Below are 27,899 nucleotides of genomic sequence, written 5' to 3'. Positions count from 1 at the left end.
CCGCAGGTGCCTTCAAACCATCACCCGGGGCGCGTGGAGAGGCACCAGGTGCAAAGGCTGTGTCGGGGGTTCGGCGCCCGTGCTTTTCTCTGGGCAGCCAGTTAGGTCTGTGGGGCCTTTTTCAGGCTGGAAGAGGGGCTGAGAAGGAAACGGGGCCTGATTCGGCCAGAGCTCCCCTCGCGCTGGATGGATTTCTCCTGCTGAGAGATGTGGCCGAGACTGACCTTGACGGACGGTCTGCCGCGGCTCCAGGCATCTTTCCTGGCTTCCCTGGGGGGCGCTTCAAGTCCACGGTTTTTCTGGGGTTTTGTGTTTAGCATGTCTTCTTTATCCAACTCACCCCACAAAATGAGAATTCCAAACCTAGTTTTTACCCAGACTTTTAAAGGACTGTGCAAGTTCAGTTAGAGAAAGAGGAAATGGATGGGCCACGGCAACTCTGTTCAGTGACTCTTGGGAGCAGCTCCCGTCTGCCGGGCTCGGCTCTCGGTGCTGCGGACGCGGCAGTGACAGACAGACACAAATCCCAGCCATCCGGAAGCAGGTATGCTGGCGGGGGAGGCGGACGCTAACGCACAGGTGACCTCAGAAGCCAGTCAAACTGCGGCAGGTGTTCCGAGGGGAGGAGCAGGCTGGTGTGAAGAAGAGAAACAGGTGGACTTCAACTTGGGGATGTCCACACCCAGACATGATATTTAAATTTGAGTTTTCCCATAGCCAGGGGCCGGGGGGAGGAAATTTCCAGGCTTTCAGCCTTGGCGAAGCATCTCCCCGGAGAGGAGTAATTTGTCCACTTTGATCAACGTTCGCTCCGCGGGATACAGTAAAGCACGGTGGTCTAGAAGCAGAATCCTGGGTTCAAATCCCGACTCTGCCCTCCTCTTCAGTCCCCACCTCCTCTGTCAGTGGAGTGACTGTAGGAACTAGGGAGCTATTAGAAAGACAGCAGTGGATACAGTGCCTGGCAAGTAGTCCATGCTCAGTAAGTGCTAACCGTTGTTGTTAAAGGCTCTGAGAAGTCCTGCAGCTGAGGACTCTAAGAGACTCCCTCTCTTGGCTGCAGGACCGACTGCGTTCCACTTCTATCCGGGGGAAATATTACAGCAGCGACACTCGGGGCGGAGCTGAGCAGACGCTACTGATCTCCCGCCACAAATCCATCGGCCGTCTTTTTTCTTGCTCACTGACCCTGGCTGGGTCCAGGATTCGGCCTTCGGTCTCAAGGCAGGCAGGCCAGACGGGGTTGAGACACAGGCACCTTACCTTGTTCTGGCCAATGAAACGTGTGCAGAGTGTCCTGGGGGCCTCTGGGGAAGACATTTGCCTCCCTGACAAGAAGCAGACGTGCGCAAAGAACCCCCCACCACCCCCGGCTCTGAACGGGGAGGTGAAACCACAGGCGACTTGGACCCGTGGCCGCCAGCCTGGGAGCGTGAAGGGAAGTCACCAGAATTGCAGAAACAATACCAGGGTCCCGGGTCATGTCCAGCTGCTGACCGACCCCGGAACTACCTATCCGGGAACTCCTTGTTATGAGAGGAAAACCACCCCCATCGTCTAAGCAGCTGCTCTGGTTTCCCGTCCCCTGCATGTCGTCACTGATCCAGAGGTCCCGGCTCTCGGTCTGAACTGACTTCAGCCTTTCTCCGCTTGTGTTAATACTCACTTGCTCCCCCCCCCCCTCCACCCCCCACAGGCCCCGGGCACCGGCCCAGCAGAACCTCTCCTTCCCCTGGGGCCTGTTTCCCTTGTCAAACCATGACTCACCTCCGAGGCTCTCGCTGGCCTCGCACCTTCATTCCAGGGCGGATTCCGGGATCCATCCCTCTTTGTCTTTTCCATCCCTCCTGTCTATTTTTGTCTTTTGTTAAATGCCCTGGCCCCGGGTAGGGATACAGGAGTATTAGTACACCCTTCCCCTTAATCCCTCGAGCTCCTGTTCCCTCGCACAAAGTCACCCAGGAGAGCAGGGCTGGCTTAGCTTTTTCTGTCTGGCTTTTCCGGGGGAAATGGAACTGCTCCATTGTGTGTCCCAACCCCCGAATCCTCTCCTGTCCTCCTCGCCACACACAGTCCTAGAACCTTCTTTCTGCCTCAGGTCTCAGAGGACGCCTACAAAGGAGGAATAGCAGATAGATGGCACGCACACACTGCCCCCTAATCCAGCGCCCACGGCAGACATTGCTAATCAATCCCAGCGCTCTCTCTTACTGAGCCAGGATGGCGTGCTCAGTTGGAGTGGGCAGGGGAGACAAGCAGACATATTGACCTCTCAGATGTGGCTGGGAGAGGGGGTAAAGAGTGATGTCCACAGTCAACTCAGGAAGATTCCTCTGCAGCCTGTAACCCTGATGTTCTCTTAGCCAGACGGGGCCCAGCTGGCCCGAGGCCTTGGACAGGCAGGGTGGTGAGGACCAGCAACTTCAGCCCCTGGGGACACAGGGAGGGAGCCCAGGCCTTCCCGACATGTGTCCTGGACTCGCTTGGGGACCTTCCTCAGGCCCTTCTGAACTCACTGTGGCGATCACCTGTGTGCCAGGACTGAGGGCCCTGGAAGATGAAACAATCCTGGCCTCTGTCCTGGAAGGTTCTAGAAAAAGAGCCAGACTAACAAGATGGTAGGCAGGATGCAGTGAACACTGCGACAGAGCCTCATTCAGTCATTCAACAAACATTTATCGCGTGCCTCCTACGTGCCAGGCGCTGTGCTGGGTGCTGGGGGAGCAACGGTGAGGACGGTGGGTGCGTCTCCGCCCTGTGGAGCCACAGCCCAAGCGGGGGGTCAGAGGCTCATCAAACAGTCAGCCGGATACACGGGAAATGCAGCCGCGGTGAGGAGGCAGCAAGGAGCTCTGAGCTGGAGACCTCCATCTGGAGCACGGGGAACGCTGACAGAGGCAGCCAGACCAGTGCGTCCCAAAGGGGGGTGATTTTGTCCCCCAGGGGATAGGCGGTAATGTCTGGGGACATCTTTGATTGTCGCGACTGGGTGGCATCTAGTGGGAAGAGGCGACGGACGCTGCTCCACATGCTCAAGGCCCAGGTCAGCCCCACACTGAAGAATCACGTGGGCTGGATGTCAACAGTGCAGATGACGTCAGGTCCTCGGGTGTCCGCTCGTCTCCCCTGCCCACTCCAACTGAGCTCAGTAAGAGAGAGCGCTGGGATTGACTAGCAATGTCTGCCGTGGGCGCTGGATGAGGGAGCAGTGTGTGCGTGCCATGTATCCGCTATTCCTCCTCTGTAGGCGTCCTCTGAGACCTGAGGCAGAAAGAAGGTTCTAGGGCTGTCTACGATGACATTGAGAAACCCTGATCTAGATAAAGAGGGGAGGGAACGAGGGCCCCGACAGATGGAAGAGCCTTCATCCCAAGAGAGTGGGCAGCCATTTACAAGCATGGGTGGTGAAGACTGACTGCTTCTCTTGCACATGGCTTCCACATGGCAACAGACTGCAGGGGTGGAGGGCAGGAAGGGGGGAGGCTGCTGGCGTCAGCCAGGGTGTGGCTACAGGGCGTGGGTGGGACAGGACGGCCCTCCCTGCAGGCCTGCCGACAGGAGCTCAGGGAGCAAGTTTGACGTTTGGTTGCCATTCGGGGCCGGACATTGTGCAGACTGAGCAGGCTGCATTTGGGGCTAACGGACCATGGGGCTGCCTTTCACCTAAGTGTGGGCCGGAAAGTCATGACTTCTCCCCAGGGCAGCACAGACTGCCCCGGCCAGGGGTCCAGGAGGAGGTTGGAAGCAAAAACGAGGCTGCGTTTTGTTTGTCACTGTCTTGAGCCGGCCCCGCAGCAGCCGGGAGCTCCCTTCTCACCCGACCATCTCACAGCCGAGCAAGGGAGACCCAGCGACAACAAGCCAGCTGCCCACCCTGGTCGGCCGGCCGGCAGCTTCTGCCCCAGCTCTGACCCCAGACCTCCCTCCTTCCCCAGGGCCAGGCCAGGAGACCCAAGAGGAGATGCAAGGGTGGTCGGTGGGCTTCAGCGCCCCAAAACCATCCTCACTGGCAGGGCACCCACCCCCTCCTCGTAATAATTCTCTAGGTCAGCCGTTCTCAACCAGGGATAACCCCCCCCCACCCCAGGGGACAGGTGGCAATGTCTGGAGACATCTGTGGTCGTCACAATTTGGGGTGGGGGGTGCTACTGGCCTCCACTGCTGATGGTCCCACAGTCCCCAGGACAGCCCCCGCCCCACAGCAAAGAGTGAGCTGACCCGACTGTCAACGGAGCCGAGGCGGAGACTCCTGCTCCAGGACCAGAGCCCGGACGGCTGTGGCTGGGCTGGCGGAGCCGTGCCGCCTGCGAGGTGGCGTTAGCTGAGGACCCGCTGACAGACCCTTCACCCCAGGCCCCGGGGCCGATGACTCATGAGCCGGGAGCGCGGCCTTCACGCAGCTCCAGAGTGGAGCACTGGTGACATGTTTGGCCATCCCGGGGCCAGGTCTCAGCAAAGGGGCCGCGGGCGGGCAGAGGAGAGAGCGGAAAGCTGGGGGTGGGGGGTGGGGGGCCGGGCAGCAGCTGTCGCTGGGATCCGGGCCTCGCCGGGAGGAACAATGCCCCGGACCGCCAGGCACGCCACCAAGACAGCTGAGCCCGCGGGCGGCGGGCATCTGAAGGGCACGGTAAAAATGGAATTGTCTGGGAGCCTGTGTCCCCCACACAGGCGGGGCAGACGACCAAGGGCTAAAAATACCCGGAGAGAAAAAGCCACCCGGGGCTGTCTGACTGCCTGGGGCTGGGCTCCCCGAGGGTGGTGGGAGCTGTGGCCCCAGCCCCTCCCCAAGCCCTGACCCCGGAGCAGCGGGCCGGGAAAAGCGCGGTGGAGCCTGACATTCTGGGATCGCACCTGCCCACACCCGCCGTGGGGCCCCGTGCGGGGACCGTGCTGCTCCGAGCCCCGGTTTCCTCATCTGGGAAATGGGTCTGATGCCCGTGCCTTCCTTGCAGGGCTGTTGGGGACAAAATAAGCCTCAGCTTGTTCAGCTTAGCTCATCCCTGCCGCACAGGGAGCTCTGGGTAAGAGGGACAAGGATGACCCGAGTTCTTTGGCGACCTCACGTTGAGCTGTCAGGGGCCAGGTGGTGGCCACAGTGGGCTTGCCTGCTTTCCCGAGGCCTTGTTACCCACCCCTGAGGATCCACACTGGCTTATCGCCCCCTCCGGGACCCAGCACAGGCCCGCTCACACCCAGCCAGCCCGTGCGTCCACCATGAAGCTGTCGCTGGAGGCAGGGACAACTGGACACACGTAACATATCAACGAGGGCCACAGATCGTCGTCCCCCCAGAGCTCTGTGTGAGGGCCCTGGAGGGCGAGAGGCTGGCGTAGGAAATGAGGCTGAAAAGGTGACCAATATAACCAAATGCAGGTGCACACACACACACGCATGGGCACTCATGGAGCACACACAGTGTGCCTGGCACCGTGCAAAATCATTTACACCCACTGTGTGCATCACCACGTGGACGGCTCTTGGCACAGAGTCAGCACACAATAAGTGTTAGCTGCTATCAGTAGTCTCACAATTATCTAGTTTTACCTTAAAAACAATCTTCTAAGGTCGGCACTATTGTTTCCCCCATTTATCAAGTGAGGAATCTGAGGTTTAGGGTGCTTAAGTCATTTGTCCATGGCCCCATGGTCAAGGATGTGGAGCAGCTGACCTGGAACCCAGCTTTCAATTACTGTACCATTCTGGTAGGTTAGGGTCAAGTGGTAAAAGATCTTAACTGTTGGGCCAAGGAGGGGAAGATTTCCTCCTGAAGTAGTAGGGAGCCATTGAGAGCTCTGAGATATGTGTGGGTCATCATCAGAGCTGGGCACGGGGGAAAGTATTTGAAGTGGGGGTATGTGGAAGGCAGGGGTGGAAAGGGAGGGGAGGAGAGGCCCCAAATCAATCGAGATCGGCCAGACTTGGGGAAGACTGGGGGAAAAGGATTTGTAAGACATTTTAGAGGGAGAAGAGACAGACTTTGTTGTCAGTGGGGCAGAATCAAATGGCTTAGGACTCTGGTCTGGGCGCCTGAGAGAGCGTTGAAGTCACTCACAGAATGAGGCCTGGGAGGGGAGAGCGGGGTGACGAGTTCACATTTGACACACTCCTCTTTTACCCCATCTCCCCGGACACAGGTGACGGCAGGCTCTCTGCCTCAAGAGCTGACGTGTACCGACCCCTCACCGTGGGCCCAGCGGTGTTCCGGCATTTGACGAGCATCCCTTAACCCATTCAAACCTCACAAGAATGCTTTGAAGGAGGGACCGCTATCGCCCCCATTTCACGGATGCGGAAACCGAGGCACGGTTTTCTGGTGCTGCTTGCCCACACTGACCCCGGTCCACGGCGGGTGCCCCATCGAGGTGGCTGACCTGCCTCCGCCAGGCACCAGGCCTGGCCCACGGGAGGCTGACTCGCTGGAGAAGCCGCGTTGCCCGCTTGGCGGCTCTCGCTGACGCCTGGGGGCCCTGACACGGGGAGATAGGCGCTATCACTTGGTGACAGGGCCCATCAGCCGCCCCGCTCTGGGCTGGCAGGGCCTGGCGTGCCTCTGTCTCTGGGGAGACGGCTGACTTCACCACCCCTTAGAGGGGCATTCCCCCCAGGCCAGCTGACCTGCTAAGCCGGCAGCCTCCCGTGGTATCATAGTGGCACTTATGTGGCACTTTCCTGTGCCAGGTTCTGTCCCAAATATTGTATTTTACTAGGTTAACTCTTTAACTTGCTGATATTAATACACGCGCTCATTTGATCTGCTGAAGAACTTTACGAAACAACCGTGTAGAGACAGGTTTCCTTTTACCTTACAAGGTGGGGTACGATGACCTCGACTTGAATTCTGGGAGCTAAAGAGGAAAAAGCGCCTGTAAACGAAATGAATTAAAAAACCCCGCCAGCCGGAGCTGGATCAAAACCTCTAAAAGGCTCGAAAACCAAAAAGCCGCTGGCTCCCACCGCCTCACACACGCAACGCGAGGTAAAAACAGGAGGAAATGGCCAAAGTCGCTCAGAATATCCCACTCGGTTCTGATTTTCCCCTGGTGACTATTTAAATCCTCTTTTAAAATATAGCTAATCCTTTCCAAAAAAAGTTTGTTGGGTTTTTCTTTGTTTTGTTCTTGGCACCCTGCTCTGGCTGGTGGTGCCAGTGCAGAAGTGTGTGACCTGGCTCCACCGCCAGCCTCGCGCTCGGCCACAGGTGGGAGGGCACGCTTCCATGCTCGGGGAGGCGGGAGCTGGCACTTCTTGAAAGGTCTGCAGGGCGCATCGTGGAGCCGAAAGGCCCAGGTGACCGTGTGTGTGTGTGCGTGTGTGATGATCCCATTAACATGAAAAAGTGAATTTGTATGTCCACGTACGTATGTGTGGTGTGATATTCATGTGAAAGGTGTACCTTTGTGTGTGCAAATCAGAGACAGATTGAGAGAGCGAGAGAAGGGGAGCAGTACACCGTGGGCTCCTGGACCAGATCCTGGAACAGAAACGAGGACGATAGTGGGAAAACCAGTGAAATCCACACAAAGTCAGGAGTTTAGTCAGAAGGAAGGTACCGACGTCAGTTTCCTACTTTCACCAACGTCCCCAGGAAATGCAAGATGTCACATTAGGAGAAGAGGTGGGGGGGCGGTACACGGTAACTCTGCGACTTTTCTGTAAATTCTAAAATTCTAAAAAAAAGTTTGGAAGGAATTTGCTAAAGTTTTAGAATGGCTAGACTGATTTAGGATGCCAGAAGTAAAAAAACGGTTACTTTTAGGGGTGTTGACGGGGGGGGGGGGGCACCTGGGAAAGCTCCGGAAGCTGGAACGTCTCTGCCTCGACTCGGGTGGCGACAGGGTGAGGACACACGTAAAAACACCACACGGGGCCCCTTAGAGACCTACACTGTACTGCAGCTAGACCTCAACCAAAAAAAGCAAAGAACTAAAAAAATGTGGGAGAGCCTTCACAGCAAACCGCAAAGGCTGTCGTCCCCTCTGGGGAGCATTTGGCCTCCAGGACAGAAAGAACGCTTTTTAGTCAAAATATTTCTGTAACGTTTCAAACCGTTTTATAGTAAGAATGTATCCATCCATGTTGTATGTTCATTTGACTTTTTATGGACAAGCAACGCGCAGACAGAGCAGGTCACAGGTCATGAAAGTACGGCCGGTCAGATCTCCCCCAACCCCACACACTGTGCCGCCGGTGCCCCAAAGGGCCCCAACCACTCATGGGCGCCTCAAATTCCGATTTAACTGGACATTCTGTATCTTGCTTTTGCTAACCCTGCCGACCCCACAGATACTTGCCTGCTCATATAGTGTTTTAAAATTTAAAATGTTCACGTTTACTTTAGGAGCACAGGTCAGCCAAGCAGAATCCTCGGCTTATAGGCACCCCAAGCCTCCTGACTGTCCCCCTCATTCCAAGCCCCCTTCTCCCCACAGAAAGCACAGTCCGCCCGGGCGAAGGCACTGGGTCCGCGTTCAAGCAGAGGCCGTAACCTGGAGGTGCTCCCCGGCAAGCCCCCAGATGGGCAGAGGAGAGGACTGTGCCCCCTCGAGGATCCCCATCCACCGGGTTACAGCACGTTTTCCAGGCCTGAGAAAAGGCTAGAAATGTCCCCGCCTCAAGTCGGGGCTCCCAGGTCTGACAGTCAGGCACCCCAACCAGCCACGGCGGCTACGCTTTCTCGAGAGCTCGCGGCGCACGGTCCGACTTCATCCTCGTGACAGCCCTACGAGGCGAGTGCTGTATTCTCCCCATTCTACAGATGGGGAAACCAAGACTCAGAGAGAGAAACCTGCCCGAGGCCACACAGCGAGCCTGGATTCAAACCTCGGTTTATCCGATTCCAAAACCCTGAGCTGCCACACGAGGCCGCCCTGAGGAAAATGAGAAGCAAACACCCTCCGGTCCTGGATCTGGCAGGGGATCGATACCTTGGGGCCCCCAGCCCTCTCTGTCCTCTGACTCCTCACTCCCCGGGGCTGCCGAGGAAAAGTCTGATGACAGTCAGATTTTTTTCCCACTGGAGCTGTGTTCTTTCTGCCTGAAATACATCTGATTTCTCTTAATTTTGGGAGTCCGCGAATTTTGCCAGGATGCGCCTGGGGTGCGTTTAGCCCTCATTCACCCAGCACGGAGCCTGGGAGTCCTTCCCATCTACAGATTCCGCTCTCTCCTCGGCTGAAGAAAGTTTTCTCGAATGACCTGCGTCCTCTCAGCCTCTCCATCCGGGATGCTCATTACGTGCGTCTCCTCATCATTCTGCTCTGAGCTATTCCCCTCCCATCAGCCTCCAGGCCACCACCCGGATCCCAACAGGAACCATCCTTTTCTGCAATTCATCCGCTTCAGTTTTTAGTTTGGAAATCAGGCCTTAAAGCTCTTAAGAAGACACTTTTGCGTTCCACTTGAATTTCGCTAAGTTTTTTTTTAGTTTTATAGAGTAAATCAATACTTGAGCTTTAACAAGTAACCAAATTAATACACCAGTACAGTTTCAAAAAAGAAGATGATTGCGCCACATTACAGTTAAGCATAAATTTCTACTTTTCTCAAATTTAAACTTATGATGCGTGTGTCTCCCCACCCGAATGAAGCTTTACTGATGTCCATCAGGCCCTTAGAACAGGGCCCTGCACATAGTAGGGCTTCAATAAAGGGATAAGTAATTAATGTCCTTTGAACTGGGGCTCAAAATCATCCTTGCTTACAAGCGGTGTATGTCCACAAGCATTGCTGACATTTTCCCCTCTCCTCACCCCTTCTTTTAAAATTGTCAGTGAGTAATTTTTAAAATTGTCATTCAGTAAAATAACCTTTTTTTGGTGTAGAGTTCCATGAATTTTAACACTCTTAACTTTTACTGTTGTAATCAATATTGCTGAGCCGCCGATCCGTTTCCTCCAGCCGCTCTTTCTCTCTAGATGTGGTCAGCAGCATGACGGTTCCCCAGAGATGCCCGCGTCCTAACCCTCAGCTCCCGTGACTATGTTACCTAACCTGGCGAAGTGGACTTTGCAGACGGGATGGGGGGTCTGAAGATGGGGAGACGGTCCGGATTATGCAGGGGGTCCCAGTGTCATCCCAGGGGCCTCAGAAGATGGAAGAGAGGCTGGAGGGTCAGAGGGCCTGGCGGTGGGGACTGCAGCGCTGCCACCAGGAGCCAAGGCAGGTGGGCGCCCCAGAAGCTGGCAAAGGCAAGGCCCGGACCCCCTCCCCAGGAGCCTCCAGAGGGAGTGCAGTCCCGGCAACCCATTTCCAGCGTCTGACCTCAGAACCGCGAGGTGATACACTGGCGCTGCTGTTAGTCTCCAAATTACAGTGACACACTTACACCTGCGACAGGAAGCTCATGCACCAGGTTGGTTTTCCGATTGTTCTGGAAGTTGCTATTGCGATGGTTCCGCCCCATGTTGTCCTCTCTGGCTTCTGAGCAGCTCGGGCGGGGACGCAGGCCTGGCTGCAGGAGGCCACCGGCCGCAGAGGGCCAGCGGGGCCTGGGGGCCGTGGTTCCAGCGGGCGGGCAGCCCCCAGCCCCGCCCGGCCCGGCGCGCCCTGGAGGCCGATGAGGAAACGCACCCCGAAGTCTACACAGGCCCAAACCCCAGGTCTCCCCAGAGTCTCCACTCCCGGCCCCAGCGGGGACCCAACCCGCCGGGCAGGCGCGGCTGTCTCAGCGGAGCCCATCCGAACCCCCAGACCGGGGGCACAGCCCCCCGACCCACAGCATCTCGCTTAACCCTCCCAGCGCCCAAAGGGGGTGTGTACTCCCAGGGTCTCCATCTTCCGGAGGAGGACACTGAGCCCCAAGAGGCCCGCGCGCCTGCGCGACCCCAGCCCTCCAGCGGGTGCCCGGGGCGCCCCCACCCCCTGCCCTCCCAAAGGCCCAGGGGAGTAAGGCGCGTCTTAGGGGGCTGGTGCCGGGTGCCCCTAGGGACACACCCACCCACCTCCTCTTGAGGGCCTGAGCCCACCCCCCACCCCCACCTGCCCACCTTCTGCACATGCGCCGTGGGGGGAACCTGGACCATGTGCGGGCGCCGGCCGCTGCTGGGGGGGTCTCGGATAGGAAGGCTCACCCGTCTGTGTGCCCGGGTGTGTGCACGAGTGCACAGGTGTGTTTGGTCTGCGCATGCGTGTGCGCCCGCTCGAGTGTGTGTGTACACGAGCCTGTGCAAACATATGAAAACACGTCTTTTGTTGTTGAAGATTCTGTTAGAAGAGGCTCCTGGGCAATTCTCACCCGTGTGCGACCGAGAGAGGAAAAAACCCACATCTCTTTTGGCCACCACAGTAGATGGTCCTTGGGTTTGTGCCCCCAAAATTGAATTTTTTGCCCTTAGAAGGGAAGTGAGTGACGGCTGCCGTTTACTGGGGCTGCGTCTCCTTTCACCCTTCAGAAAACCTCACAAGGAAGGTCTTTTTATCATTCCCACTTTACGTGCTCAGAGAGGTGGATTCACTCACCCAGGTCACACAGCACTGGGTTCCAATGCAGTTTGGTCCCACTCCCCAGCCGGAGGTGCTACACCCCTCCACTCCAGGGCCTCCCCCATCTGAGGCAGATAGGACGTTCCAACAATTGCCACCAGGCCCAGGGGAGGAGGGCAGAGTCTGTCTTACCTGTTTATTCACTAGTTTGTTCATTCCTGGGGCATCTTGCAGCATCCACAGAAGGTTCCAGCACATCAGGCCTCCTGAGAACACATCCGTGGACTGACTTGGTTGATGGGATCTCATTCCGAGGTGGTGCTTGCTGGCCTCGCTCCCAAATCAGGATGGCCCTGGACGGGGCAGCCCAGGGACTGGTCACACATCCTCCCCTTGCACACAGCGTCCCGAGGACAGGGCATCTGTCGTTGGTGGCGGTCTCCCCGGCACCAGCACCGTGCCTGGCACACCGCGGGCTCAGCCACCACCTGTGGCCACACCACTGGGGACGGTCGAGGGAACCTCCTCCTCAGAGGCGTGGACTCGAGCCTGGCGCCCACGGCCGCTAAATAAGGCCACGACTAGTCCCAGCCCTGAGTGCTGGCTTGCTGGGGCCCATGGCGCCTGCGAGGCCACAGGAGGACAGCCATCCTGAGAGAGTGGTAACTATAACGCCATTCCGAGAGCCCAGACCCTGGGGGCAAATGGGCCTCCACTCCCTGCTCCAGCGCCACGTGACCCCAGGCACCTCTCTTTGCCTTTCAGCCTCAGTTTCCTCATCTGTGAAATGGGGACATGGAGGATAAAGGCGGTTCCTACCACACTGGGTGGTTGGGAAATTAAATATGAGCATGAGATGTGTGTACACGGTGCTGGGCACACAGAAGCATCTGGTAAGTAAGAGTCGTTTTTTTCAGTCAATCAACAAACATTTGTTGAGCAGCTACTTTGTGGCCATCACGAGCTGGGAGCTAGAGAGAGAGTGGTGAGGAAAACTAAGGAGGACCTGGCCTCCTGAGCCGGCTGTCCACTGACCCCCGAACAAAATAACTAAGTGAATTACACAGTATGTCAGGAAGTGATAAAGGCTGTGGAGGGCAGGGGCTGGGGAGGTCCACTGAGATGGTGAGATTTGAGCAAAGAGTTGAAGGAGGCAAGGGGGGGATTCTTGCAGCTGTCTGCTGGAAAAGCATTCCAGGCAGAGGGAACTGCAGGTGCAAAGGCCCTGGGGTGGGACCCGTGCCTGATGGTGTTAGGGAATTTTAAGTCTCCTCTCCCCACCGTTTCTTTCTCAAAACTGACAAGCACAAGTGTCGCCCGCCCAGCGCTGCAGCAACCCTGCGGCATCCCCTCCCCCTGCCCTGACCCTGCCGCCCGCCTCTTTAACCTTGAATGCCTCTTCGGGTCTCACGTGTCCCCGGGTGGCGAGTGAGCTGCCTGACTTCAGAAGAACGGCATGGGGTGGGGGGGCCTTAGGTGGTGTCCGCCTCACCTATTACTGCCAAAAGCGGCCATGGGGTTATTTTTAAACCTGGAGAGGAAGTATTTATTGTTCCCGGGCGAGGAGAACGGGGCAGCCGGTGGGATCCTTCCTGGGGAGCAGCTCTGCGTCCTTTCCAACCATGGTGAGTAGTGAGGGCTCGAGGTGGCAAGGCAGGTGGGTGAGAGGGGACGCCACCTACAAGCAGGGGGCCGACGGGGACGGGGAGAAGGCAGCTCTCAAGGGCCAAGACCCCGTGGAAAGAGCGCTGCTCGCTGTGCGTGCAGAGGGACCCCAGTCAATGCCCGGCAAGCAGCAGGGAACGGCCGCTCCCGGGGACTCAGAGATGGAACACGAGCGTTGGCTTTTTTATGGCTTGTCTGCTGACCTCTTGAGGAATCGATTGCTCCCGGGGGTCGCAAAAGGGGACTGAATGCTTTAAAGGATCAAATTGTGGTTCTTTTCTCCTGTCCAGGCAGCTGGGGAAAGAATCTGCTTGTCCTCACCTTCTGAACGGGCCACTTTAGGACCTCTCCCCCAGTGCTGTTTGCTAAGGTGTCCCCCTCCTGAAGTGGGAAGCCCCCCAAATCAGGGTCAGCAAAGGGGAGTGTTTGGGGTGCAGACTCGAGTCCGATGCCCCAGTTCCACTCCGGCTCAGGTTTTTGGTGACTGTGTGACTGCGGCAAGTGGCTCACCCTCTCTGAGCCTCAGCTGCCTCCCTAGTAAAATGGCGAAGCTGATAACGGCATCTCCTTGACAGAGCAGCCAGGCGGATTCAATGAAACAGCGTGTGTCCAGCGTTCCAGTGTTTGCTGCAACTATTTAAAGTCAGAGAGGGGCGGGTGGGGAGACGTGTTGCCTCGCTCTTCTCCGCGCCGTTCGCGTGGCGCGAGGACAGAACATTTGGGAGGTCTCGCTCCGTTTGGATCACGGGAAGATGGCGTGTGGGTGCAGAAGCGGTTGGGTTTTAACAGCCTGGAAAAGTGTCCTTTCATCTCTGTGTTCCTCGGGGTTTAGCGAGCCTGACATATCCCCCCATGATCGATGCTCCTTCTGTGCGTTACGGAACCTTCTGTGAAACGCACTGAACAAAGAGGCCGGCTGATCTCGAAGCATGGCCTCCAGCCCAGACGCACCTCCACGTCCCCACTTTGCAAAGGATGCTTCAGGATCCTTAGCCACCAGAACCGGGTGCCTTTGAGACCCGTCATTTCGGGTCCTGTAACCCTCCAGCATCGCCGCCTTGAGACGGCTGTGGGCACCGGCCCCCCATCCACTGACGAGCAGCTGAGGCTCACCCAGAGAGGGGCCCTCACCTCCTTTTCTTCCCACTTCTAACTATCAATCAATGCGTTTTTTCTCCCCCCCAGTCACCAAAGAAAGCCAAGAAGAGAGCCGAGGGCGCCAACTCCAACGTGTTCTCCATGTTTGAACAGACCCAGATCCAGGAGTTTAAGGAGGTGGGTGCAGCTGTCGCCCGCTCAGCCTGGGGGGAGGCTCCGCCCGTCAGAACGAGCCTTTCCCCCATCCCATGTCCCCTGCAGGGCCCTCCTGGCCGGATGTCTTTATCCTCCAAGCAACCCCACATTTGGGCTGTGTGTGCACGTGAACCACTTCCAGAAATTATCTTTAATAGCTTCGCTCATCACGAAAGTAAAGCCTATTTCTTGTTGAAAATGTAGGGAAAAATTTCAGAAACCCACAAAGAAGAGAATAAAAACAACCTACAGTTCTGTGACCCAGAGACGATCAGTTAGCGTTTTGGTTACACACGTCAAGTCATTTTTGTGACATACGGGTACAGCCGTGCACCTCGTAAGGATGTTTCAATGACGGATCCCATCTAGGGCGGCGGTCCCGTAAGACGAGTACCGTGTAGCCCAGGTGTGCAATAGGCTGTGCCAGCCAGGTGTGTGGAAGCACACGTGATGACGTTCGCCTGACGCCATTGCCTAGTCACGCGTTTCTCAGCACGTGTCCCGTCGTTAAGCGACGCACGGCGGTATATTTGTCGCACAAAATTATGATCTATGCACACTGATTAGCGCCTGCTGTTTCCTTCCAGCAGTTCAGCACCGACATTTCCTATGATTTCTTTAACCACTTCCTGGGGTTGGGTGTCACGTGTGTGTAGCATGCTTTACTATTATAAATAACACACCTTCGCCTGCGTCTCTGGTCATTGCCTTGGGGTAGATTCCTAAAAGCAGAACTGCTGGGTCAAAGAATCTTTAAAAAAAAAGGAACTAAACCAAGTCGGGGCCGGCTGGCCGCCCTGCCCTCCAGAAATGCTGGGGTTAGACTGGAAGGTTCTTTCCCCACATCTCCATCCACACTGGGGTCAACGTCTAAGATGCTGTTTTTGCCAATCCGAGGCGCGAAAAGAGCGCCCTTTGGACTTTAAATGTGAGCGCCCCGACTGATGAACACCAGGCGGGTCTGAGGCCCTGTGGCATTTGCCGGGACTCTGCCTTAGGGAGCAAACCGAAATCCCCACTAGGCAATGTGCAGCCACTGCCCGAGGCTCCGTGGAACAGACTGAATTCGTCTTCCAGCCGCGGGGGCGGCCCACGCGAGCCATCCACACTTCGCCCAGCCCTTTGGAGCACAGGGCGCTAGAGGCAGGGGTTTCCATCAACGGGGAAACCATTTGGGGCTTCCAAACGGGACACGGACGCGTCCACCTTCTGTCCCCACTAGCATTCACGTCACAGGAATGTGGGGCCCCTAGGCCCCCAGGGAACGAGGAATTCCTGGATGAAATGTCCTATCTGAACTTGAGACAGTCCCCTTCCAGGGAGAGAACGCCCCCCTCCCCTCCCCTCCCCGTCCCCCCCTCTGGACCAGATCAGCTGCTGGCGCGTGGGCAGCCGGTGCACATACTTGGAGCAACCAGCTGCGGCAAAGAACTCCAAAAACGTGGCGCCCCTCCGGCATTTGTGAAATCCCCGGGCCTTGTCGGAGCTCTCGCAGGCCCCCGGGGAGCTGGCGGGGAAAGACTACCAGGCCGGGCGGTCTTACAGATGACGTGGGCTTGCGAGTCGGGGGACCACATGAGACCCCAGCTTTTAACTTGTTTTTTTTTTTCACTAACAGCTTTATAGAGAGAGAATTCACAGGCCATAAATTCACCTTTTTAAAGTAAGCATACAATTCAGTGTTATTTACTGTCCTCACAGAGTTTTGCAAGCATCACCACTATCTAATTTCAGAACATTTTCATCACCCAAAAAGAAACCTCATACCCATTAGCAGTCCCTCTCCACCCCCGCCCGCGCAGGCCCTGGCAGCCACCCGTCTGCTCTCTGTCTCTGCGGATTTACTGATTCTGGACCCTTCATAGAAACAGAATCATGCAATATGTGGCCTTTTGTGTCACTCGGCCTCTGTCTCAAGGTTCATCCGTGCTGTAGCGGGCGACAGAATTCTCTTCATTGCTACACACTGTCCCCTCACAGGGCTGCCCCACATTTTATTCATCACCGTCAGCTGATGGACGTGTGGGTCGTTTCTGGGTTTGGCTGCTGTGAATATCGTTGCCACGGATGTTCGTGTGCAGATTTGCGTGGACACGTTTTCAGTTCTCTTGGGTGGGTACCCAGTGATGCCGCTGCTGGAGCATGTGGGACTCTGTGCCCGACGTTCTGAGGACCCGCCAGACTGTGCTCAATCTTTGACTCTGGAGCTGAGGTCTTTCGATGCCCCCTGAGAATCCCAGGACCCACATCCCCGGGCCCGTGGGCAGCCCCTCGGCCCCTTCCCCTCCTCCTCCCGGGCTGACCAGCCGGGCCCTCCCTCTCACAGGCCTTCACAATCATGGACCAGAACAGAGACGGCTTCATCGACAAGAACGACCTGAGAGACACTTTTGCCGCTCTGGGTGAGTCGCCCCCCTGGGCCGGCAGGAAGGGCTCCTCGTCCCACGCCCACGAGGGTGGGAGGTGGCACCACTGACAAGGGGGAGAGCTTGTCATTTTCCAAAGAAAGGGCTCCACCACGACTGGCCTTTAAGACAAATTTCAGAGGATAGGAAAGAAGTGTTTAGCCTTTAAGTGTCTTCGCATATCTTTTATTTTTCTTTTAAAATAACTTATTTGTGTCACTTTGAATGCAATGCCAGCTCCTAACAGAAAACCTGGAACACTCAGAAGAGTATAAAGGAGAAAACAACATCACCTAGGAGGCCACATTCCACTGTGAATGTTTTAGCCTTGAAGTCTTTTTAGGCACGTCCCTTATGTGTGTGTTTCAACAACTGGAATCATTCTATTTTGGATTTAGCTTTATAAATATGCTATCTCAATAGTGTGAGCATGAGTGCATAGAGCTTTTTCAAAATATTCATGTCCAAACTGCCACCACTCACACCCCTTCTATCCCCACCCCCGGGACTCAGGGCCACCATGAACAGCTGTGTGGGTCGTGCACTGCACAATTCTACTGGATGCTATTCATATTTGTAGCCAGTGTTGATTTTTACATTTAAAACATAAATTATCTTAAGACAGGTTGGCTTTTTCTAATTTTCACGAGGGTACCACATGGGCTCGTGGCAGGGGATAGAGCAGGTATATGAGAAGATAAAAGCTGTGTACAGCAGCAGGTACAATTTGAAAAAGTTACCCCGAGTCATTCTGATTGTCTCTCCCACCCACAAATGAGAAGGGCTAATTTATAACGTGGGCATTTCCCATTGGAGTAAAATATTAAAATGTCTGCGAAAAGTGGTCCAGGTTCTGAAGACACTATTTTAAAAACGGGTCACCCCTCCGCACATCGGACGTCTGGGTTGTCTCCAGCTGTCGGGCTGTCATAAACAGGGCCGTGGAGAACATCTTCTCACGGGGGTCTCCGCCCCGTCCACGCTGTCTCCGATTATTCCTAGACTAGATCCCCGGAGGCGGGATCACGGCACAGACGTGGGTGTCCCCCGAGCTGCGCTGTCCCAGCTCGGGGCTCTGAACGTGTGTCTCCCGCCCTAGGGCGCGTGAACGTGAAAAACGAGGAGATCGAGGAGATGCTGAAGGAGGCGCCGGGCCCGATCAACTTCACCGTGTTCCTGACCATGTTCGGGGAGAAGCTGAAGGGTGGGCTCGCACGCGTCCGTGTGCACATCTGTGTGCACGTCCGTGTGTGCGCGTCCGTGTGTGCGCGTCCGTGTGCACATCCGTGTGTGTGGATCCGTGTGTGCGCATCCATGTGCGCGCGTCCGTGTGCACATTCGTGTGTGCGCGCGTCCGTGTGCGCGTCCGTGTGCACATCCGTGTGTGTGGATCAGTGTGTGCGCATCTGTGTGCGCACGTCCGTGTGTACATTCATGCGTGCGCGCGTCCGTGTGCGCGTCTGTGTGCACATCCGTGTGTGCGTCCGTGCGCGTGTTTATGTGTCTCCCCTTGACTGTGAGTGAAAGCGCTAGGAGGACAGCCGGGTCGGCAGATCACAGGCAGAGCCACGCTGGGGAAGAAAGACTGGAAACGGCAGGGGACGTTGCCGCCCCCGCTCCCTGAGCCAGACCCACGCTCAGCCGCAGGCACGACCTCACCTACCAGCGCTGGGGGGTCTGTTCTTAGCCCCAGCCTGCAGATGGGGACTGAGGCTCAGAGATGGAAAGTCACTTGCCTGCAGCCGCACAGCTAGCTGGCGCTGGAGTCAGGATTCGAATCCCAGTCTCTCTAAATCCAGATCCGCGTCTGACCCCGGGTTTGCTCAGAAATAACACGACCCTCTGCCGGCTCCTCAAATGCCACCGGCCGCGGAGGGCAGGGTCTCTCCTCCCAGCAGAACAGCTGGGCTCTGCCCCTCCAGCTCTGGGGCGCTTGGCCCCGCCTCCTGGGTGCCCGGGCGCCCAGCCCCCGCGGCGCGGTTCCACCCTGTCTTCTGTTTCAGGGGCGGACCCCGAGGAGACCATTCTCAACGCGTTCAAGGTGTTCGACCCCGAAGGCAAAGGGGTGCTCAAGGCTGATTAGTGAGTGGGGTCCGGGGGGGACGCGGGGTGGCCTGCTCCCTACACCCCCCCACCCCCGGGCCGACACCTGCTCTCGTCCCTCTGCAGCGTCCGGGAGATGCTGACCACGCAGGCGGAGCGGTTCTCCAAGGAGGAGGTAATGGGCCCCGTGGACTCTGCTCCCAGCTCGAGGCCTGGCTCTTCCGGGGACTCCTTCCCCCACCCCCTTTTCTAAACCAGCCCTGACCCCCCACTGAGACCGACCTTGCCGTCCTTACTGAGCCCTTATCTCGCTCTACTCTCTCATCATCCTGTGAGGTAGGCACTAGTATTATCCTAACTTTACAGATGGGGAAACTGAGGCACAGGGAAGTCAAGTCACCTGCCTGAAAGGACAACACTAGCAGTAAATGCCAGGGCCTGGGTTCAAACCCGGGTCTATCTGACTCCAGGTTCCACCTCTCTCACAACGCCTGCAGACCTGGTTAGAGCGTCAGTCTCCTGCTGGAGTTGGGGAGGTGTGCAGGCTCACCATGTCCTGTCGTATAGATCGTACACTGCACAATTCTCCTGGCCGCTGTTCTTGCTGTATAGATCGTGGCGTATATACTTGTTGCAATAGTTTCCCAGCAGATGGCAGTAAAGTGTCTTGTTATAATTTTGATAAAATCAGTATATATGACTTTTTCTGGCAGGTGGCAGTAATGTGCCTGGAAGAAGGGGAATTTTTGCTAATTTGCCAAAAGTCCCGTATGAACAAGAAACTGTCCTGCCAATATTATTAATGAAGGCTAATGAGTCTATTTAAAATAGCCCCCTGTAGCCTCTCAGGCTCGATTCCCTCAAGTTCCACATTTTATTGAAAATTTTGTTTAGGGGCTGGCCTGCTGGCATAGTGGTTAAGTTTGTGCACTCTGCTTGGTGGCCCGGGGTTCACACGTTCAGATCCTCAGTACAGACCTACACACCACTGATCCAGCCATGCTGTGGTGGCTTCCCACACACGAAACAGGAAGATAGGCACAGATGTTAGCTCAGGGACAATCTTCCTCAGCAAAAAAATAAATAAAAAAGAGCCAGCCTTTATATTCCACCAGCTTTGTGACTTTGGACTTTGGACAAACCCTTTAATTGCACTGTACCTCAGTTTCCTCATCTGTAAAGTAGGGACAATCACAGAACCTAACTCATGGTAGATGTGAGGGTTGAATGAGTTCATGTGTGTAAGGTGCTGACATGTGATAAGGGCCATATGAGTGTTAGCTGTTATTAGCCAATATGTGTTTTTAAAAAATTACTAGCCAATACTTTTTCAATGTGGAAATTGCATGCTTAAAAAAAAAAATCTAGATTTCTAGTTTCCTTCAAAGAATCAGATTCCGTCAGTCTGACTTCCTTGCCCATGTGGCCACACTGGGCTGGCCCTGAACAGTGGCCACCTCTGCAGATGGGCTGTGTCTCCATTTAGCCACAGTCCCCACCAGGCCCACCTGCTCCCTTAGGAAACCTGCCCCGCCCCGTTGCCCTCCGGTTTGCATGGCCCATCGCAGGCTGAGTTCCTGGGAACATCACTGCAGGATGGCCCTGGGGTCAGCACCTGTGAAGAGCAAGGACGGGCAAGGACGCAGGAGGGCACAGAGTGGGGTGTTGACCCGCCATTCAGGCCCAACGAGTGTCTTGAGGACCCTCAGGGAACCCTGGAGCTAGAACAGCCCTGCCCAGAGGCCCCAGGGTGGGCCCACACTCATCAGTTGCTGCGGCCTCCCAGGAAGGGCGTGACCTCGGGCGGGTGGCTCTCTGTAGCAGCTGATGACAAGGCCTTCCGGGGGGGGGGGGAGTCTGTCCCCACGTCCACCACATGCCCAGCTGCCTCTCCCCTCGGGTGCCCCGCACACAGGCCCCCCCGCCCCCGCCCCGCCCCGCGTGCTCAGCGCATCCTGCTGGCTCATTGCAGATCGAGCAGATGTTTGCGGCCTTCCCCCCGGACGTGACGGGCAACCTGGACTACAAGAACCTGGTGCACATCATCACCCACGGGGAAGAGAAGGACTGAGGGGCTGGTCGCCTGGCCGGGCCCGTCGGGGGGAGGGTGGTCCCTGCCCTCCTCTCACTTTGCCCAGGGAAGCCGCGTCCCGGCCCTGGTCTGGTGGCCGAGTGGTGGCCTCATTTATCCGTGTCCGTTGTCTCTGCAGCCGGGCTGGCTTAGCGACGCCCCCAGCCTGCAGGGGGGCCGCCCCGAGGCCGCGTGCAAATAAACAGGAGACCGCGTAGCTGCCCCTGTGTCTCTCTGCCTCCAGGAGGAAGGTCCCCTGCTGGTCCCACGCAGGCGGCCGTGGCCTCGTGACGGCCCTGCCGTCATCGGGATTCAATCTTAGGGACTCCATTGAAAACAGACCTACACGGCCACTCAGGCCTGTTCCCGTCATGGCCCCCTGTGGCTGGAATGTCCCCCGGACCACAGCGCTTTCTCCCAAAGAGCTCAAGTGTGTCGAGCTCGCTGCTGCACACCCCTTCCTGGAAGATTCCACTGAGAGTTTCTCCCAGGGATGTGTTTAAACGGGCCCGTGAGAGATTAAGAGAAACAGGCCTCACATGCCTGCTGAGAATATGGCTCAGTGGGCAAAAAACCACATCCGTCAATCATAAGAGGTTACTCTCTAATTTTAGGTGAAGTAGAAGTTGTCTGCACTTCTCTCCTGGCAAGATGGGGAAGGGGTGCTCACTTCTGGCCTCGTCTGAGGCCCAGGAACAAGGTCTGGGCATGAACTGACTCTTGATTTTGAGTGACCAAAGTTACTGTTGCAGCATTCAGGTCTCTTCTGGGTGTGAGAATCCCAACTTAGGAAACAAATGGGTTCACATAACTAAGAAGTCTGAGGGCTTCAGGCATAGCTGCATCCAGGAGCTCACCCAGCCATCAGAACCTGAGGAGGCCTCTCCACTGCTCTGCTTTCTTGTATGTTGCTCTGCTCTCATTGATGGGAAAATGGCTCCTGTCCCTCCCCTCAGCAATCCTAGTGGGAAGAGGGCGTCTCTCTCCCAGCTCCACACGAACCCCAGAATAGGGCCGATGGGATCCCTGAACCAGCCCTAAAACAGGAGCAGTGCTCTGACTGGCAGACCTGGGCCGCATGACTGACCCTCATTCCTGCGGTTGAAATGGGCCCCTTCCTGGACCATGTGGCCTGAGGTGGGAGGGCAGTCCCCTGAAGGAAAATCCCGATGCCTTTCAGGAAGAAGGGGAGCGGGGGTCGGGTGCTCCAAGTTTGCAAGAGACTCCCAAGAACAGGACACGGCCAAGCGAATGACGCAACGGGAACAAAGGGCTGAAAGTGGGCGCGGGAGTGGCAGCGGGGTCACCGGGAGGGGTTGAGCGGACCAGGCGGCTGGAGTCTTCAAGGCTCCAGAATAACGAGAGCCCCCCACCGGGGGCCCAGGGTCAGCGGTCAGGAGGACAGTGACACCCCTGGGGCAGAGCCACCAGCAGGCTGCCAGGCAGAGGCCCAGGGCCACCCCATGCTGCTGGGCTCCACACCCGCGACAGCCGCGTCCCCACGCCCAGACCCGGTGGCCCGGCACCTGCAGAGACGAGGCCACACACAGGGCACCCAGGGCACGTGGGGTTCAGGGAAGAGGGCCCCGGACACAGCCCTGCAGTGACACACTCATCCACGAGACAGACACACACGCCCAGACACAGAGACGCGCACAGACACAGAGATACAGAGACACGCAGAGAAACAGATACAGAGACACACAGAGACAGAGACACACACGCCCAGACACAGAGACACACAGAGACAGAGACACACACGCCCAGACACAGAGACACACACAGAGACAGAGACACACACGCCCAGACACAGAGACACACACAGAGACACAGAGACACACACAGAGATACACACAGATACACAGACACACACACCCAGACACAGAGATACAGAGACACGCAGAGACACAGAGACAGAGACACACAGAGACAGAGACACACACGCCCAGACACAGAGACACGCAGACAGATACAGAGACACACAGAGACACAGATGCAGAGACACACAGGTACAGAGACACACACAGAGATACACACAGATACACAGACACACACACCCAGACACAGAGACGCACACAGACACAAAGATACAGAGACACACAGAGACACACAGACACAGACACATAGACACAGAGACACACACAGAGACATAGATACAGAGACACACAGATACAGATACACAGACACCCAGACACAGAGACGCACACAGACACAGACACACAGGTACACAGACACACAGACACAGAGACACAGACACAGAGATACAGAGAAGGACACACCCAGACACAGAGACTCACACAGACATAGAGATACAGAGACACACACACAGAGATGCACAGATACAGAGACGCACACAGACACAGAGACACAGATACAGAGACACACAGAGACACACGCAGAGACACAGACACAGAGATACAGAGACACACAGAGACAGAGACACACACACAGGTACAGAGCGGCACAGGCACCCCGGCAGCCACGGCGAGGGTGGCCCGGTGGTCCCTGTCGGGCTCGAGCCCGCCGGCTGCCCCCCGCCCGGGCTGTCCGTGAGCAGGAGCGCGGGACGCGGGGTCAGGAACAAAGCGTTTATTTGCGCCCGGGCTCAGGCGGCGGCCTTCCTCCGCGGCCGCAGCTCGTCGGCCCGCTCGGGCACGCTCTCCAGGCGCGCCTCCCGCTCGCGGTTCCGGGACTCGCGCGCCGTGTAGCTGCTCAGCACCATCTGCCGCAGGCTGCCGTGGTCCAGGGGCTGCTCCACTGCGCGGGAGACAGAGACGGCGCGTGAGGAGGCTGGAGACCACGCCCAGCGCCGCTGCCCCGCCCCGGGACGCCAGCAAGGAGGCCCAGCCTGGGGTGGGTCCCTCCGCAGTGCCCGAGGGTGGGCTGTGAGCAGCTCGAGGTCAGGGACCGGGAGGACACGCAGAGAGGCACCGCTCCGGGATGCCCATGATAACTGTTTCCCTCCCAGATGAGGATGTAAAGGGGAGTTTGGGTTAATCTCAAGGAGACAGGGCCACCATGTGCAGTTGTTCAGGACGTAGACTGCACAAAGACACCTGGTGGAGACGGGTGAATGGATGGGCTGAAATCCAGCCCCGCGTGATTGCCAAGCCATGTCTACACAGAGGGGCACTTCTCCGAATTAATCAGCCCAGAGAGGGTGCCTGTTCTAATTCACACATGCGAGCCAGAGGGGCTAGTGGACTGAGAGAACCACACCGCCTTGAACAGAAGTGAAGACACCGTCTGGAGGTCCTGTCCCTGTGAGGACAGCATTCCCAGCAGCTGTGCCGGCCACCTCCTCTTTCCGGGGCCCAAAGGGAAGCTGAGCTGCGGGGGCTGAAACCAGACCCCGCCCGCAGCCCTGCCAAGTTTCAGTCGCCAACTCAAACAGGGGGTGTGCGTGTGTGTGCGCACGCGTAACAGCCCTCTCCCTTCATCCGTGGCACACCTGCACCCTTGAGATGCTGCTCAGAGAAGCGGGGCAACTATTAAAAAGTCTACTTTTTCCTCTGATTGCTCGTCACGCAAGGTCATTGTCAACGGTACAGAATTGTTTAACTTAGAAATGCGAAGTTCTCTGCAGACCGGCACCCGGAACTACGGGCTGTGAGCCAGCCTCCACGCCTGTTTCCACGCGGAATCAGGATACCCCTCCCTCCCCACGCCCCTCCCCGTCCTGTGTGTCCACATGGGTCGGTCCCGTCTGTGACCCTGGAGAAGCGTTTCCTGAGGGATCCGTTCCGTCAGGTGAGGCGACGCGCTGAGCTGGGGTGGCCATTCCTCAGCGTCCCCCGTGCGCTGCCAAAGCGCCCTCCAAAAGCCAGGGGCCGACGGTGCCCCCGACCCCCGAGAGCAGGGCCGCCCCTCCCGCCCCGTGACCCGCGCTTCTCGAGCTTCTGCCTCAGGAGGAAGGAGGACCACTGGCCGGCCGGCAGTGCCCCCCGGAACTGACCGCTCCCCGGAACTGACCGCCCCCCGGAACTGACCGCCCCCTGGAACTGACCGCGGCCCCCGGAACTGACCGCCCCCCGGAACTGACTGCGGCCCCTGGAACTGACCGCCCCCCGGAACTGACCGCCCCCCGGAACTGACTGCGCCCCTGGAACTGACCGCACCCCCGGGAACTGAACGCCCCCGGAACTGACCGCCCCCTGGAACTGACCGCCCCCCGGGAACTGAACGCCCCCGGAACTGACCGCCCCCCGGAGCTGACCGCGCCCCCGGAGCTGACCGCGCCCCCGGGAACTGACCGCCCCCGGAACTGACCGCCCCCCGGAACTGACCGCGGCCCCGGGAACTGACCGCCCCCCGGAACTGACCGGCCCCCGGAACTGACCGCGCCCTGGAACTGACCGCGCCCCTGGAACTGACCGCACCCCCGGGAACTGAACGCCCCCGGAACTGACTGCGGCCCCTGGAACTGACCGCGCCCTGGAACTGACCGCCCCCGGGAACTGACCGCGCCCCGGAACTGACCGCCCCCCGGAACTGACCGCCCCCCGGAACTGACCGCCCCCCGGAACTGACCGCCCCCCGGAACTGACTGCGCCCCTGGAACTGACCGCACCCCCGGGAACTGAACGCCCCCGGAACTGACCGCCCCCTGGAACTGACCGCCCCCCGGGAACTGAACGCCCCCGGAACTGACCGCCCCCCGGAGCTGACCGCGCCCCCGGAGCTGACCGCGCCCCCGGGAACTGACCGCCCCCGGAACTGACCGCCCCCCGGAACTGACCGCGGCCCCGGGAACTGACCGCCCCCCGGAACTGACCGCCCCCCGGAACTGACCGTGCCCCCGGAACTGAAACTGACCGCCCCCCGGAACTGACCGCGCCCCCGGAACTGACCGCGCCCCCGGGAACTGACCGCCCCCCGGAACTGACCGCCCCCCGGAACTGACCGCGGCCCCCGGAACTGACCGCGCCCTGGAACTGACCGCGCCCCTGGAACTGACCGCGCCCCCGGGAACTGAACGCCCCCGGAACTGACCGCCCCCTGGAACTGACCGCCCCCCGGGAACTGAACGCCCCCGGAACTGACCGCCCCCCGGAACTGACCGCGCCCCCGGAGCTGACCGCGCCCCCGGAGCTGACCGCGCCCCCGGGAACTGACCGCCCCCGGAACTGACCGCGCCCCGGAACTGACCGCCCCCCGGAACTGACCGCGGCCCCGGGAACTGACCGCCCCCCGGAACTGACTGCCCCCGGAACTGACCGCGCCCTGGAACTGACCGCGCCCCTGGAACTGACCGCGCCCCCGGGAACTGAACGCCCCCGGAACTGACTGCGGCCCCTGGAACTGACCGCGCCCTGGAACTGACCGCCCCCTGGAACTGACCGCGCCCCCGGGAACTGACCGCCTCCCAGAACTGACCGCATCCCCGGGAACTGACCGCCCCCCGGAACTGACCGTGCCCCCGGGAACTGACCGCCTCCCGGAACTGACCGCGCCCCCGGGAACTGACCGCGCCCCCGGGAACTGACCGCGCCCCCGGAACTGACCGCGCCCCCAGGAACTGACTGCCCCCGGAACTGACCGCGCCCCCGGGAACTGACCGCCTCCCGGAACTGACCGCGCCCCCGGGAACTGACCGCCCCCCGGAACTGACCGCGCCCCCGGAACTGACCGCGCCCCCGGGAACTGACCGCCCCCCGGAACTGACCGCCCCCCGGGACTGACCGCGCCCCCGGGAACTGACCGCCCCCCCGGAACTGACCGCGCCCCCGGAACTGACCGCGCCCCGGAACTGACCGCCTCCCGGAACTGACCGCGCCCCCGGGAACTGACCGCCCCCCGGAACTGACCGCCCCCCGGAACTGACCGCGCCCCCGGAACTGACCGCCCCCCGAAACTGACTGCGGCCCCTGGAACTGACCGCGCCCTGGAACTGACCGCCCCCCGGGACTGACCCCCTCCCTGGAACTGACCGCCTCCCGGAAGTGACCGCGCCCCCGGGAACTGACCGCCCCCTGGAACTGACCGCCCCCCGGAACTGACCGCGTCCCCGGGAACTGACTGCCCCCGGGAACTGACCGCGCCCTGGAACTGACCGCCTCCCGGAACTGACCGCCCCCCGGAACTGACCGCCCCCCGGGACTGACCGCGTCCCCGGGAACTGACTGCCCCCGGGAACTGACCGCGCCCTGGAACTGACCGCCTCCCGGAACTGACCGCGCCCCTGGAGCTGATGGTCCCCCGGGAACTGACGCCCCACGAGACTCACAGGGAGAGAGCAGCCCTGCCGACGCCCCTGCACAGGCTCCCCGGGACCCCACCCAGTGACCCGCACAGACCCGCATAGACCCACACAGACCCGCGCAGACCCGGCAAGGAGAGCTCACCGTCATCCAACCTGTCGCCGAAGGGGTCGGACCCGAGCATGGGGGGCACGACCTTGATGGGCTCCGCGGGCTTGAGGAGGGCGGAGCCGCCCCAGAAGGGGTTGACGAAGGCGGGCGGGACCTCGCTCTCGGCGCCCTCCACCTCCAGCAGCCGCCGGTAGGACTCCAGCAGCAGCAGGTCGTTGGTCTTCTTCTCGATGATGGCTGGAAAGAAGCGAGCAGGGCCACGCTGGCTGCTGGGCCCGGGCCCCGGGGCGCCCTGCTGGAAGGGTCTCCAGACCCTGGGAGGACGGGGTTCTCTCGGGGTACACCACGCCGCCTCAATGGGGCAGCATCACCCCTAGGGGCCAAGCCTGGTTCTTGAGAAGCAAAAATGCCTGACTCTTTGCGGTCTGAAGCACAGAGGTCCACGCAGTGTAGACAGCTACACGGTTTAGGACAGCGGTAAAACTTCATGGGGAAAGAATGTCAAAAAGGCTCCTCAGGAGGTGATAACGGAAAGAAGGTAGAGAAACAGCGGTTACACTAAGGCTTGGGAGCCACCGGCAGCCCCGCCTGAAACTACCGACTTGGCCCAGCGCTCTTTCTGCCTCAGGCCTCCAGGCCTTCTCTCATGCTGTTCCTTCCACCCAAAATGCCTTTCCTCCACCCTTCGCC

The 27,899-nt window shown here is 58.6% G+C and overlaps 2 protein-coding genes across 2 annotated transcripts in view; one reads left to right on the top strand and one right to left on the bottom strand.

Annotated features, from left to right (window-relative positions):
• The first annotated feature begins 12,917 nt into the window (after nt 1–12,917).
• MYL2 (myosin light chain 2) lies at nt 12,918–21,115 on the top strand. Its single transcript, XM_014858673.3, has 7 exons — nt 12,918–13,046; nt 14,272–14,361; nt 16,706–16,781; nt 17,884–17,988; nt 18,788–18,866; nt 18,954–19,002; nt 20,800–21,115. Exons 1-7 carry the CDS (start codon nt 13,044–13,046, stop codon nt 20,896–20,898), a joined length of 501 nt encoding a protein of 166 aa, XP_014714159.1. The 5' UTR covers nt 12,918–13,043; the 3' UTR covers nt 20,899–21,115.
• A 2,240-nt stretch (nt 21,116–23,355) lies between these two features.
• The window catches only part of CCDC63 (coiled-coil domain containing 63), a 33,921-nt gene continuing 29,377 nt past the window's right edge, over nt 23,356–27,899 (bottom strand). Inside the window, exons 9-10 of the mRNA XM_014858674.3 lie at nt 27,243–27,446; nt 23,356–23,655 (exon numbers count right to left, since the gene is read on the bottom strand). Coding sequence (XP_014714160.2) covers nt 23,504–23,655; nt 27,243–27,446 — 356 coding nt within the window. The 3' untranslated portion in view covers nt 23,356–23,503. The remainder of the gene's footprint in view (nt 23,656–27,242; nt 27,447–27,899) is intronic.

This window comes from Equus asinus, chromosome 8 (genome assembly GCF_041296235.1).
Source record: "Equus asinus isolate D_3611 breed Donkey chromosome 8, EquAss-T2T_v2, whole genome shotgun sequence".
Taxonomy (NCBI): Eukaryota; Metazoa; Chordata; class Mammalia; order Perissodactyla; family Equidae; genus Equus; species Equus asinus.
Note: the sequence above shows the minus strand (reverse complement) of the source record. Positions and strands in the feature narration are given on the sequence as shown.

Bases quoted from the DNA above. Each gene is read 5' to 3' on its own strand.
- MYL2 (XM_014858673.3), top strand. The intron at 16,782-17,883 runs GTGAGTCGCCCC...CTCCCGCCCTAG, and splicing joins AGACACTTTTGCCGCTCTGG to GGCGCGTGAACGTGAAAAAC. The intron at 19,003-20,799 runs GTAATGGGCCCC...GGCTCATTGCAG, and splicing joins AGCGGTTCTCCAAGGAGGAG to ATCGAGCAGATGTTTGCGGC.